Raw genomic sequence first — 14,549 nt, 5'->3', positions numbered from 1 at the left:
GCGCAAAAACTCAATAAAGCTGTTCACTTGGGCAAATAAATACGCGACACCGTCACATAAAATCCAGCATACAAACAACAAGTTCAATTACGAATATTTTGATGAATATATGTATTTCTAAATAAAAATCTCTTAAATCATCGGATTTACCTCCTCAATTGATTGTCAAGGGCAATTGCTAAACTTGCCCTCGTGCCGGAATACATTTATATTACCACATTTTTCATCTACAAACGTACATTGTAACTTTTAGATTAAAAAGGTACATAAATGTTTGTTGCGTTTGCAGACTGTTCACAGTGAAATAATTTTGCTGTATAATGCATGTATAATTACAACCACTTTATAATTTCCTTAGGGAAAACGTCCATCCTGAGTCACCAGATTCCAGTTCGAAATATGTAACGATAACACAATAATTTCAGCTAGTCATTTTTACCAAATAATCATTGCGGGTTTAAACTGAATATATGTTTTGGTATGAATGTAACAGTAAATACTGTAAAATGCTTGGATTAAAGATCCTGATTTTGCATCACTTCTAGTAAGCAGAGTCTGTGTAGCGCAGTTGGTTAGTTGATCTGTATACCATGTTCAATAGGGTGTGGGTGTAAATCCTAAATTGTGTTAAGACCCTTAACCCAAACTGTTCCAGGGATCCTATAGCTGACCCTGTCCCCTGACCCCAATATTTTCTCACTTGCGTATCATTTAGGGCAGGGGTGGCCAATCTTATTCACAAAGGGCCGGTGTGTATGCGGGTTTTCGCTGCAACTCCCTAATTAGATTACTAATTAGAGGACTGATTGGCTGAAGAGTCCTCACACCTGGGTTTGAACAGCTGACCTACAGGTTATCCCAAATACCTGCATACACACTGGCCCTTTGCGGATAAGATTGGCCACCCCTGATTTAGGGCAAAACTGCTAAATAAATAAACGCAATGCCGCTAAGAAGTGGCAGCTGCCGCTACCTGCCTTGACGGGTGCCTGTGACGGAGTGGCAGCTGCCGCTACCTGCCTTGACGGGTGCCTGTGACGTCACTTCCTCCTGCCAGCTGCCTTTTTGGGACTGAACCCTTACTGTCAGGTCCTTTCAAACCGAATATCTTACGACCTGTCGCCTAGCACACTTACTAGCAAGCAATTCCAAATCAGGACGATTGATAAACCTGCTTATTATACAGCTCAGTTCACATAATCAAAAACAACTAACAGGGAGGTATATGACACACACGTATACAGGTGAGAGTTTTGGAGTCAGAAAACAGGGTCAGCCCGCATCCAGCACCCCTGAAGAAGTTGAAAGATTAGGTCAAGGACCCACTGTCAGATTATTTATACCACTGCTTGTACCTGTATTCTACTCTATTTACTGCCAGAGTACACGTAAATCATCCACATAAATATCCACAAATGAACTGCCAAAGTGCAAAAGCCATATTTCTTACATTTGTTTAAAAAACAAATGAGAGTATGTTTATTACGGGCCAGCAGTAAAATTGTCAATAGCATACCTTAAACCTTTTAGGCACTAAACACTGATAAAATACTGGAACAGCTCCACTGCGGACAACTCGTGACGAGACTCCGAATTCGATCTAGCAGCAATACTATTTGAAGAAATTCAGAGAGCCTTCCGGAGTGGTTACAATACTTGTTTTCGTTTAAGAAGCAGTTTGATTATTATTTTCCCGTGACAGATCGAAGAACAGACTCAAAATGCAATTTAATTGCCTTGTTTTCTTTTGGGACAGATTCAAATAAGCTACACCCTGCCTAGAGTCTACTTTTATTTTGAGCTATAATATGTCACATGTGTGGAATAACGTGAGGTCACATGACTAAGTGGTTGCCATAGTCATGTGACCTAGAGGAGGTTAAACGGGTAGAGAAGCCGTCCTGCTGCTCATAGTCGTCTGTGTTATGAGCCCACGTTACTTTGCACTTATATTCTCGAGTTGAGTATTGTAGTTTTAGATGCTGACGCAATGTTTTTGTGCGGTTTGCTGTGGGTTTTCGCCGTTTTGTGCAGCCCTACTTCGGCATATTATGATCCCGATGAAGTAGCCAGTCTACCTGGAATGTCTTTTAAACCGAACTACAGACAGTGGTCGGGGTACCTACGAGCGAGTCCTGGGAAGTATCTTCATTACTGGTAAGCACCTTCGTTACTGGTAAACCTGGCTGAGGAACACGGAGGAAGGACCTTTAGTATTATATCTTTATATGTATGACCGTAAAGGAACTCGGGATGTTAGTTCTTACAGCTGTTCCTTGATAACTTTCAAGAGACGTATTTTAACAACATTTAAAAAGAAACCGGAAATATTATGCCTGTTTCGGATAGAGGCGCGCTACTACCTTGAATGAACCGTGATATATGATTCTATTATCTAGTAATAAGTGTTTTTGGGAAAACATACCTTTACCTAAAAAGTGTTTGAATGGTTAGACTACAGATTTCGGAAATGTTTCACGCGTTGAAGCTTTTGCTGTTAGTATAATTGGAAAAGTATTTCTTTTGCCTATGTAATGTACAGTATGCAAGTAACGTGTTGCATTAATGCTTTGAGAATCACGGTTCAGCTGTAGGGGGTCATCAGTGCCCATAAAGGCTAATCAGTAACATCTATAATTCTGAGCTTATCTGAATGTAGATTTAACTATAGCAACAGAACACTACCCAGGAAACTTGGTATGCACCGTGGCTGTACAACCTCCGTGGCCGTTTGTTTCTTTTTTGATAGGTTTGTGACATCTCAGAATGACCCACCGAAAGACCCATTGGTTCTGTGGCTCAATGGCGGGCCAGGCTGCAGCTCTCTGGATGGCTTTCTCTCGGAAAATGGACCTTTTCATGTTAGTATGCAAACTACGTGGACCTGTAAGACAGATGTATTGTATATGGTTCCACGGGGAAAAGGGTTGTAGATTCTTCCATGATGAACATGTTTTTTTTTTTTTTTTTTGCTTTCCTATATATAGGTAAATGATGATGGGGCCACTCTTTATGAGAATGAGTTTAGCTGGAATAAAATCGCCAACGTGCTGTACCTGGAGTCACCAGCAGGGGTGGGCTATTCGTATTCAGATGACCAGCAGTATGAGACTGATGATGACCAGGTGGGTCTCCCAAAAGCATCAGTAGTGATGGCATCAAAATGTAAAAAAATCAGTGGCGATTTTGCTCGTACAAGTTTTGAAAACTGAAAATATTGATTCCCAGGCCAAATAGCTTTTCTCTAAACTGCTGGGGTCAGAAAGTGTAAGCTTTTCTTTCTCAAGGGTGTCATTCTACAACAAATCTTTATAGACTACAGAAACCTTTTAATTTAGATTAGACTGCAAGAAAGGCTGTGTTGATGTGTGGGAGCAGGCTGGGATCTGATGTAGTCCTGTCCAATCTTTGTAATGACAGGTGGCTGACAACAACTACCTTGCGCTTCAAAGTTTCTTCAGCAAATTTCCCAGCTTTACCCAGAATGAGTTCTTCATTTTTGGGGAGAGCTACGGTGGAATTTATGCACCCACACTGAGTCTTAGGGTGGCAACCGGGGGATCTTTCAAAACAAACTTTAAGGTAATGCATATTCCCATGGGAGCACTGCAATAAGCATCCCACTCTCTGGACGGCGCTTATAACTTTTTCTTTTTAAAAAATTTTCATGTTAAACAGGGTTTCGCTGTTGGAAATGGCATCACTAGCTTTGAGATCAACGATCAGTCTCTCATCTACTTTGGAAACTTCCATGGCCTATTTGGAAATGAGTAAGCTAAATGTCAAAGTCAACTTTGATATTGTGCACATGCACCATGAAATGAGGTGGTTGCCTCAACCAACATAGACAGTGCAGTAGAATACATTAACATAACAAATATTTATAGTTCAACAATTAGTTTCCTGTGTAAAATGCAAGGGTCATGTATACACTTCAAATTGGTAGCTTTGGTTAAAATTTAAATGAGTGATTTTTCAAGAACTGTCAAATGTAGTCAAAACTATATTAGGATGGATGGGCCTGAATTATACAAGGCCTGCAGCAAAAAGTGAGGCTGTAATGGTGTGAACTGTGCGCTTTCCGTCTTAGATTGTGGGCAGATCTGTACAGCAACTGCTGTGAGAACAACATCTGCAACTTCTACAACAACAGCAGTCCAGCGTGCTCCATAGCGGTGAGACACAGGCTTCCTTTGACAGTTTCTCATTGATTGGAGATCAATATTTCATGGGGCAGCGTGTGGCTCAGTGACTTAGAACGCTGTCCCTGTGTTTGCAAGGTCGCTGGTTCAAATCACAGCATTGGCAGAGTGATGTCACTGTTGGGTCCTTGAGCAAGGCCCTTAATCCCTAGTTGCTCCAGGGACTGACTGACCCTGCTTTCTTAAAAAAGGAGTGTAAAATAGTTTTTAAGATGTATAATAGGGTTAGCCAGTGTTTCTTAAATTAGGAATTACAAGTCAATTTGCATAACCAAGCAAAAGTCTGGGATGTATGTTGTATGTAAAGTGCTATCATTAAAGTTCACCATGCTGAATCATGGAACAGTGGTTTCTCTTCTGAATATTTTGGATGTTTTGGATATTGGTCCACAGAAGTACAAGGCAGTCTTGAAAATCATTGTACCCATTTATGCTGTTTTTTTTTTAAATTTATTTATTTTTTATTTTGGCATTCACTTGAAATGACATTTCACCTGAAATTCAAAGAACTCTTCCTCAGTTTTAAAGCAAACAAAATTGATTTAGCAATTCTAGCACGGTGAAATTACACTGAAGTGAAATGTGTTGCTAATTGTGATTCATTTTATATGTACGCGTATTGCATTCTGTTCAGCATTTCAAGCCCAGCCTCATGTGGCAAAATTTTGAATACAAATGTGTATATATGCATGAATGAACTGTTCCCATCCAGAATTCAACACAGCACACTTTCCTGTTGAATCGGCTAATTACCAGGGGGGTATTTTCCGTACATCGCTTAAATCATCCGAGATCAGATGCCTCATGTTGGATGAGTTAATGCCGGTGACTTTTAGAATTTATGCAAACAGTGCTCACAGAAAGTTTTGGGACACTTGCTTAATTCAGTAAAAATTTTGCAACTTTATTGGCTTTATAACGAAAATCATTCTTTTATTTTGTTTACAATATATATCACATTACAAACAGCCAGTATTTTAAGTAAAACACATTTCACATGGTAATTGAAAGAGTGGTTCTAAGTTAAAAAGTTAATTGCCAAAGGGTTTCATTGGGTGCCTTTATTGAGTAACACCTTTGCAATAACAAATTCAGTCAGTGGACTTCTGTTATGAAATCAATAAATATGCAACATTTTATAGAATTAAGCAAGCGTCCCGAGACCTAATATGAGGGGTGTGTGTGTGTGTGTGTGTGTGTGTGTGTGTGTAGGTATATGTATGTACATATGTATGTGTTTTATCTGTGATGCAGTCACATGGACATGTACACTCGGTTGCACAGATGCAACACTTCCTTTCTTTTGTGCTATCTGCTGGTTCCAGGTGTCCCAGGCCTTCAACATCGTGTACAGCTCCGGCCTGAACGTCTACGCTCTGTATCTGGACTGTGCCGGGGGTGCTGGCTCACGACGCCCATTCCATCACGCCATGCAGCACCACTTCAGGGCCTACAGGAAGCACTGGCAGACCAACCAGGTTGGAGGCACGGCAGTAGCTGCCTCTGCTGACGAATTATGTTGGAATACACAGGAATCGCTGAAGAAGAGCTGATGTCGTGGTAAAAATAGCCCCTGCATGAACCTTCCTCTTGCTCCGGTTGCAGCTGGCCGCCGTGGGGGCCTCGGTGGGGGGGGGGACTGGAGAGGTGCCCCCCTGCATCAACAGCACAGCTCAAACTAACTGGCTGAACCGCGGTGATGTGCGGAAGGCGCTGCACATCCCAGACATCCTGCCTGCCTGGGACATCTGCAGGTAATGGCACCACCAGAGGGTCTGGCAAAAACCAGTTCTCTCATGCATCACTAGGAATCAGATCATCCAGACCATCCCATCACCTGTAAACATCTCCTTTCCCACTTTTCAGGGCTCTAATCATTTTCATTCCCTCTATAAACATTTTCAGGTTTTAGGGGACACATTGTATTCCTGATTACTGATTAGATGCAAATCACTCTACTTCAATATTTATTTGAAGCATGCTATTGATCAAGTTGAAATTCATCTCCTTGCCTCTGCCCTCTGTCCTGCAGCGATGTGGTGGGAGGCCACTACCACACGAAGTATGAGACCATGCGGGACATCTACCTGAAGCTTCTGGGCCTGGGACTAAGGGTGCTGGTGTACAACGGGGATACAGATATGGCCTGCAACTTCCTGGGCTGCCAGTGGTTCGTGGAGGCACTCAACCAGAAGGTCAGGATGTTGGAATGGATAGTGATTTTGGCTGGAGAGTAGGACAGGGAGAAGGGGGGAGGCAAACTGTCAGAATGAGGAGGAGGCAGCGCGGGGAAGAACGTCAAGATGAAGTAGCGTGGTGGTGCAATGAGCAAAAGTGCAGGAGAGCGGAGAAAAGTGTTGATTGCAAGAAGGAATGCTGGGTTTGGCGTTTCAGCCTTTTGAGTCTGAAAGCTGTCCTACTTGTTACAAGTGATGATTGTCTGTTTGATATGTGTAAGGAAGTGCAGAAAATGTTAAACAAGGAAGCAGAAGATTGAGGATGTGAGATGGTTCAGCTTGTATGGTGATTGCAAGTATTAGTACAGTTGGTGCTATTGAGTGTGGAAAGGTATCTACTGGGCATTTAGTAATGGAGATTTGGTCTTCCTAAGGACTCTTTCTTCTTCTTTCCACATGCAGGAAACCACACCCTACCAGCAGTGGCTGTTTGATAACCAAGTCGCTGGGTTTTACCAGCAGTTTGGCAACATTACTTTCCTGACTGTCAAGGTGAGTGGCAAACGTGAAATCTCTGTGACATGATATTGGGTCCCATTTCTTCCCCATTTTGTTTTCCTGTTATCCTTTGATCCTATGGTCTGCCTTTTTCAGTATCTCTCAGTATCTTTTTTTCCACTCACATTTTTGTGATGTAGTAATACTTGCTTTGTGTAAGGTTTCATAACTGTCTTTTTCCCCTTTGTCACTCCTCATTCCACCAACAGGGGGCAGGGCACATGGTCCCACAGTGGGCTCCGGGACCCGCCTACCACATGTTCCAGTCATTCCTGTCTAATGGCTCCTATTGAGCAGATGTTTCCCATTTTCTCCTGCACCATTACAAAGGTTATCCCTGTGAAAATATTAATCTGTGATTCTCCCTGATTGATGCCTTGTATCTATGCAATGAGGTTTCTTGTTAAAGGTGATCCTTAGAATCTACTGTGTTGATTACATCCTTGCCATCCTTTTTGCAATTATGAAAGCGGGTCAGTCAGTGAATAAGTGGGATTATTTTTTTTTAATCGCTGAAGCCAAAAATCAAGTTCTTTTACTGTTTTATGACATTACAGGGATTTGTAAAGTTCTAACACCATGAATTGTGATCTACTTTAAACTGGTTAAAAGTCATTGTCATTAGAAAATATTTCTATACAGTTTTTGCATGGATCGATTCTTCCCAAAAAAAAAAAAAATGGAGAATTCTGTAATATTCTCTGTAAAATCATTACACCAAAAGGTACAGCCTTAAAACAATTGGGGTTCCTGCAGACAGTTTAATTTGGCTGTCTCAAGAAAACTGTCATAAAACTATATACACTGTGCATGTTTAAGTCTGGTATTCCCAAACCCATATCCTAGGGCAGGGCTGGCCAATCTTATCCAGAAAGGGCCGCTGTGTATGCAGGTTTTTGTTGCAGTTCCTAATTAGATTACTACTAGATTATTAGAGGACTGATGGGCTGAAGAGTCCCCACACCTGGGTTTGAACAGCTTCCCTAGAGGTTATCCCAAAAAGCTGCAAACACACTGGCTCTTTGCAGATAAGATGCCCACCCCTGTCCTAGGGGGAGTAAATCCAGGGTCCGCATGATCCCAAGTCACCCGTTATTGTTTATAATGGCAAGTATGGCTCTCCGGTCAAACACCAAGCTCACGATGACAATTGAGTCCTTTGGATTTTTTTTTCCTGTTGGATGACTCTGGCAATAGTTGGGTGGGAGAAAACAGTAGTTTGACAAACTTGCATCTCATTAGCAGAGTGCACTTGTGAAGAAATGAGAAAAACGCTGGCGTTACGATGTGTAGTTTGTATGTTGGCTTTATCTGATGTGACATGACACCTGGGCGACCACTTACCCTGGAGCTTCCAACCATGCGGTGAAAGGGAACCGTGTCATGGGGGAATGCTGTCAAAACTGTAGATTTATTAAAAAGGGACTTTTTTCTGAATTAAGCACCATCTTTATACCGTGACTGAAGCTCTTGATCGAGGGTAGGGGGTGGGCTCTCTACTTGCAAAAAAAAAAATGTTTAATGCATATGAGTCATTTTATTTTTTTAAATAAATGCTTTCTCAACCATGCATGTCTTAGGTTACAGTACGTCTATCTTGAAATGTGATCTATGATGTTGAACATAAAAAAACTTGGATGATCTTGAACACAGGATTGGTCATACGGTCACTGTCCTTGACAGTTCTCTCATTGATATTAATTTTTATAACGAGTTGAGAAACAAAGGAAAAAGCCCAGACACTTGCGCATACTTCATTACCTTTAATAATGCTATTATGATTTTTATGTATTACATATATGATTTGAGATTTATTTAAAATATGCTTTTACAGTACATATTCACAGAATGACAGGATGAGTGTTACATTTAATACGAATCGGAGAGGTAATTCATGAACATCTGGAGAGCTGGCCCTGGCTTGTACTGAGGAACCATGTGACCAGAACCCTGTACAACCACAGGAAGGACATCCATCAGTCACATTCAATAAGTAACTATAGAATATCACTATGAGTGAGCTGTGCACAAATCATAATTAGTTATTGTATTGCCAACAGCTTATACATTACACATCACTTATGCATTTGTATTTCAGTTCCAAACCTCAAAATGTCCAGAATGTTGTAGGGTAAGCCATATTTCCTGCACAAATGATTCTGCCACAGGACTGCCTATGACCGTGCGCCCCCATCTCTAACCCTACCTTGACTGTGAGGAAGGTGATCTTTTCATACTGTGCCACATATCCAGCTATCTGGTTGTTGTAGAACCAGGGACGGTATGGCTTCACCAGCTGTAAGATGTATATAAATGGGTAGGTTTATCAGAACGACGACAGCATATCTTAAAGGAACCAGTAACTATGGATGCCCATGCCAGTGTTTGAGAGATGGACTACAACAGACCGTACCTTCTGGTTGAGACCCTCCACAAACCACTTGCTACCGAGGAAGTTGCAGGCCATGTCAACATCACCATTGTACACCAGAATCTTTAGGTCCTTCTGAAGCAGGTACTCGTAGAAGGGAGTCATATCCATGTAGACCCGCTGGTAGAGGTCACCAACTGTGGAGCTTCAGGGTAGACACAGTGCTCTCACAACAATTTCAAAGCTCTGGAGAACCTTGCCTATATTGCTACACCAGGGGTCTCCAACTCCCGTCCTGGACTATTCAGTATGTTTTCTATCCTCCTTGGCTTCAGATGAGCCACACCTCTTCCTGGTATTGTGGTTCTTCCAGGTGTGGCTCATCAGAAGCCAGGTAGGACAGAAAACTTACTGGACAGTAGCTCTCTAGGAACAGGTGCAGGCCGCTGCTCTACAGCGTACAACAAAAAGGTACAGCCCTGGTACAGTTTTATTCCTTAAGGTACAAACAACATTAATGTACCCCCAATGGTGCCAAAATGTCCAGTTCTGTACCTTACAGTAGACTAAAAAGTGCATTTACCTACAGGTAGGGTACACTTGGCAGACCCTTGCAGGTACAAATAATTATAACCTCTAAGTTACCGTTTGGTACTTTTTTCTGCCGCCGTATAAGCAGCCATTGAAAGCAGGTGGATCATTTGTTACCTGCAGAGCTCCCAGGACTGCACACTGCTGGGGATGTGCAGGGCAGTGCGCACACTGGGTGTGTTCAGCCAGTAGTATATAGCTGTAGCATTGATGCACATGGGGACGCCTGGGATAGATGCCATCGTCTGCTGGTAGGGGGAGCAATTGAGCTAGGTTGATATTCAGTAGTACATAACCACCAAGTTCTCAGAATCGCTCTCAGTCCTAAACGCCTACATCCATCCAAATGGCGTTGGATAAGACTCCTGTGCTGTTGCGTATGGATTCACCATTCCTGTTTCATACAGGCGCTAATTATGCATATAACACCTGTTCATTTACCTAACTGGTCATTATGCAGCTTGTCAGTTCTTTTATTGTATGTTTTCCGGAAAAAAAACACCTGCTAAGTCGATGTACAGGAGAGTAATGATATCAATAATAACTGTTATAACAGTGAATTTAATATCTACATTAACCCTAATAGTCTTTTACAATGGCAGCAATAAGTCTGGGAGCATTAAACACTTACCGGGGCTTTGAACGTGAATCTGTACTGGCGGAAGAGATTAGATGTGTCTGAAATGTACCGGCTAGTGGGCACCCCACCGTAACACTGATCGTACAGGTTGTAGATGTTCAGCCCAATGTTTTCAACCTCATAGAGGGCATCGAATACCTGAGGGAACCCAGACTTTCACTGTCAGTAAACGGTATACACAGTATAAAAAAAAGATGTTCCTTCTGATTGCTCCGTTTGAACGTATTGCACATGTGCAACTAAAACATTACTCGAATAGATATGTTACAACACATTATGTAATAACTTGACAGTGTCAATGAAGACATCCATATTGATTGTTTATTACATAATGCACAGTGTTATATTTTCATCATTTAATAAGTGCAATTCATGCATTTTGTAATGATAATTTATTTAGAAATTTATTATATGTGGCGTTCAATCTGTCTATTACAAAACGCGGGTGCTATTACATAATGAAGTGAAAATTTGTTAGATTTTGTCGAGTTATTACTTAATGTGGTATTACTGAAGTACATAATGCGTTGTAACAAGATAGCATTAAATTTCCACACAATTAAGCAGAGCCTAGTCAAGTTGAAAGCATAGATAAAAGAAAAACTGCGGACTCACTGAGTTCTGACAGGAGGTGTCGCTGTTGTTATAGAAGTTGCAGGAGACGCTGTTACAGCAGTACTGGTTTAAAGCGGTCCACAGCCTGGGCACACATAACCAGAGAGAACACCCATTCAGCGTGGGAAGGCACTGACCAAAGCAGCCGAACACGGTTATAACCGCTGCTGCTCCTCAGAAGAGCTAAGCTCCCGTTCACAACACGTGTAGCATAAAAACGTGTAGCTGCAGTGTTGACAGCGGGGTAAGTTTTGTGTAACATCGTAGTAAGTTTAACATAATGCATCTAGGAGGGACTTACTCTTCACTTAGGAGGCCGTGGTAATATGCGAAATATATGAGCGACTGGTCATTGAGAGCGTAGCTGGACATGCCGTTGCCCACTGCAAATCCCTGTTGAGGTTAAACCCTGTTACTCCTGTCTCACCTGGCATCCACACCGCCACTGTCAGAGGTCTTTGGAATACTATTCTTTGTTATTATCAACTTAATCGTTCTCTTAAGCCGCCGACTTCGATTAATCGTCAAGTAGGTCAATTCTGAAATACTCGAAGAGCTACTTATTTAATGCATTTTTACGTGGCATTTCGCGTAGTCACCTTGAAGTTGATTTTGGCAGTGCCACTAGCGATGAGCTTAGATAGAGAAGGTCCGTAAACTCCGCCGTAACTCTCTGCGAACACGTAGAAGTCATTTCTGACAAAAGAGGGGAACCTGACGAAGAACTGCTGAAGAGCCTGGTAGTTGTCCTCAGCCACCTAAGAAAAATTATAACATAATGGGAACTGATAAAAATAAGAAATGGTTTTGTGTAATTGAAATGGAATATATATATATTACACACTACCTGAGGGTCACCAATCTGGTAGTTTCCACTGGTGGAGTAGGAGAATCCCACCCCCGCTGGGGAGTCCAGGTACAGCACATTGGCTTGCTTGTTCCAGCTGTAGGGATTAATGTACACCTTGCCATCGTCCTTCAGCTATGAAGGACAAGATAACAGAAAGATGAAAAAAAGAACAAAAAGAGAACTGGAATTTAGAAAAACAAGGAACTCTGATTCTGTTATGTTCTGATTCAGGATTGTCTTCCAGCTTGGCTTCAATGTAACCTGATATATAGAGCAATGAACAAATTCTGTTGATAAACAATAGACATTGATTCATCCTCCAGCCCCAAATAAATTAATAAGCACACAATAATTTTAGCAGTATTACGATAATTTGGTCGAAAAGTATGTGATTTTGCTACCAGTTTTAGTTTTCTGTTGGGGCTTTTCAAATCACAGTCCTCAAGGTCCGAGACCTTCTGATTTTCCAGCCTTTACCTGTGAGCCAGGTGTGAAGCCTCTGGCCAATCAGAATCAGTAATTATTAAACTAACTACCTGGGAGATCTGAAAACAAGGCCTGGATTTGGAATGGAGGGCCAGAGTTGAAGGGCCCTGTTTTATGTACAGACACTTCTCATTTGCACATGTCCACAAGGACCAGGCTTGAAATTCTGGGTCCAGATGACAAAAGATCATCTCAAACCCCCTTATGTAAAAAGTCTGACCATCTCTGCGGGCCTGTGCTGCAGCCCCCTGTCTACATCTGGGCCCCCTGCATCATTCACAGTTTCCATCGCATTCACATGTCCCCGCAGATGTAGGCCACTCACATGGAAAGGGCCGTTCTCTGCCAGCAAGCCCTCCATGGAGCTGCACCCTGGGCCCCCATTCAGCCACAGCACCAGGGGGTCTGTTGATGGGCTATGTTGGGACTCCACAAACCTACAGGAAAGCCCCAAGCAGACATCACACACACTTTTTTTTTTTTTGTCACATCCAACACAGTTTGCTGTGTTTTCACCTTCCAGATTTCTGTTGTTTAACATATTTTCTAATTTAAAAATAACACAGATGTTTATTAATCTATTCAATGACACTCAACACTGCCTTCCATCATCCACTGATACTAGCACCTCATTTACTGATGCAGCTCTTTGCTGGAGCTTCTCATGGGAATTCGTGGCCTTCTTACCAATAGTGGAAGTATTTCCCAGGACCAGCCTGAAGGTAGCCGGAATAGTGTTTGAAGTTTGGGCTCTCTGTCAGCCCGGGCAGGGAGGTGACCAGATCGACGTGATCCTGGGCAAGGCATTTCACGAAGAAGACGGCAGAGAGCAGGACGACGTGCTGGAGCATCTTGGCTGTATTCTGTGTGCTCTTTACCTTGCATGTCCGAGCCCACGACCGCACATGAGATTTATAGCCATCTTATCAGCAACAGCCGAAATAAATGATAATTAATCAGCCCAAGGGTTGTACACGTGTTTCAACAGTTTGGGACAGCCACTCTTGTGGAAGAGGAGGATTTCAGGTCTCCTTAATATTAAAAGTAATAATAATAAAGATGACTTCATAAACCACACTCCTTGTCAGCTCATGATCATGACAGGTTACACATGCGGGCTGTCTTCACATTGATATCTTGGTTCTTTTCTTGTGTCATTCAGAAGGGCCATATAATGTTATTCTGGTGACCCCTGTTTTTGTTTGAATTTGCCTTTTTATGTTATCTGATCGTTCTCTCATTGTAAAGGTGGTACAGATGCAATCAGTTATAGGTGCTATTTGACTAAGGTATAGAGGTCTTTCCATTAAAAAACAAAGTAAATATGTTGCACGTGATAGTGATTTCCTGGAAATTCATATGAAGCATTTGCCCTGTTGCGGGTAGAATGAGATTAAGCCTTCAGTCCTTTGACTTTGAAATACCTATTAATCTTCTGGGAGACATGGTGGGTGAGTGGGTGACATGGCCCCCACCTCCAGAGTGTGGGCACTGGATGTTGTCCATGTAATGAGGGTCTCATCCTACAGTCAGTGATTTTGGTCACTGCAGGACTGGCTCTACCTTTTCAGGGGCCCTAGGCAAAGTTGTACTTGAGAGGTTTCCGCACCAAGAAAACTGATGAACATTTCGCTTCCACCACAACCGCGACCCTAGACAACTGCACATTCTGCCAACAGCTAGAGCCGGCCATGTTTCTGCCTGCACATAAACATTTTCATTTGATGTACAGTGGTACCTCAGAACTCAGGTTCGAATCCTAAAAAGTTCGAGTTCTGATCGAATTTTCCCTATAAGAAATAATGGAAAACCAATTAATTGGTTCCTGGGCCCAAAAAATTACACCTAAATGTGTTTCTTTTTTTAGCATTTAAACACAAAATGAACAAGATAAAACAAGAGGAGCATATACTAAACACATCTAAGCACATTTATCAAAACAGTAATTTGTAAAGTAAGAAAATAAATGTATCCAAACAATGTGTAAAGTTAAAAACACTGTGCACCAACACTGTACGACGTGCGTAACATTTTTTTCTTAATGGCTTCCAAAACAATA

The 14,549-nt window shown here is 42.0% G+C and overlaps 2 protein-coding genes across 2 annotated transcripts; one reads left to right on the top strand and one right to left on the bottom strand.

The window, feature by feature from the left end:
• Window positions 1-1,849: 1,849 nt before the first annotated feature.
• Window positions 1,850-8,507, top strand: LOC111846630 (lysosomal protective protein). Its single transcript, XM_023817035.2, has 11 exons — window positions 1,850-2,157; window positions 2,750-2,861; window positions 2,988-3,125; window positions 3,421-3,582; window positions 3,679-3,770; window positions 4,091-4,175; window positions 5,528-5,680; window positions 5,808-5,956; window positions 6,235-6,397; window positions 6,842-6,931; window positions 7,147-8,507. The coding sequence occupies exons 1-11, from the start codon at window positions 1,991-1,993 to the stop codon at window positions 7,228-7,230; spliced, it is 1,395 nt and encodes a 464-aa protein (XP_023672803.2). The 5' UTR covers window positions 1,850-1,990; the 3' UTR covers window positions 7,231-8,507.
• Window positions 8,508-8,685: 178 nt separating this feature from the next.
• LOC111847664 (lysosomal protective protein-like) lies at window positions 8,686-13,341 on the bottom strand. The gene is made up of 11 exons (XM_023819074.2): window positions 13,178-13,341; window positions 12,816-12,927; window positions 12,002-12,136; window positions 11,754-11,912; window positions 11,456-11,547; window positions 11,155-11,239; window positions 10,531-10,677; window positions 10,017-10,144; window positions 9,351-9,513; window positions 9,144-9,233; window positions 8,686-8,887 (listed from the first exon to the last, which is right to left on the bottom strand). The coding sequence occupies exons 1-11, from the start codon at window positions 13,339-13,341 to the stop codon at window positions 8,807-8,809; spliced, it is 1,356 nt and encodes a 451-aa protein (XP_023674842.2). The 3' UTR covers window positions 8,686-8,806.
• Window positions 13,342-14,549: the final 1,208 nt, after the last annotated feature.

This window comes from Paramormyrops kingsleyae, chromosome 11, assembly GCF_048594095.1.
Source record: "Paramormyrops kingsleyae isolate MSU_618 chromosome 11, PKINGS_0.4, whole genome shotgun sequence".
In the NCBI taxonomy this organism is placed as follows: Eukaryota; Metazoa; Chordata; class Actinopteri; order Osteoglossiformes; family Mormyridae; genus Paramormyrops; species Paramormyrops kingsleyae.
The sequence above is the reverse complement of the archived record's forward strand: the minus strand, read 5'-3'. Positions and strand labels throughout refer to the sequence as shown.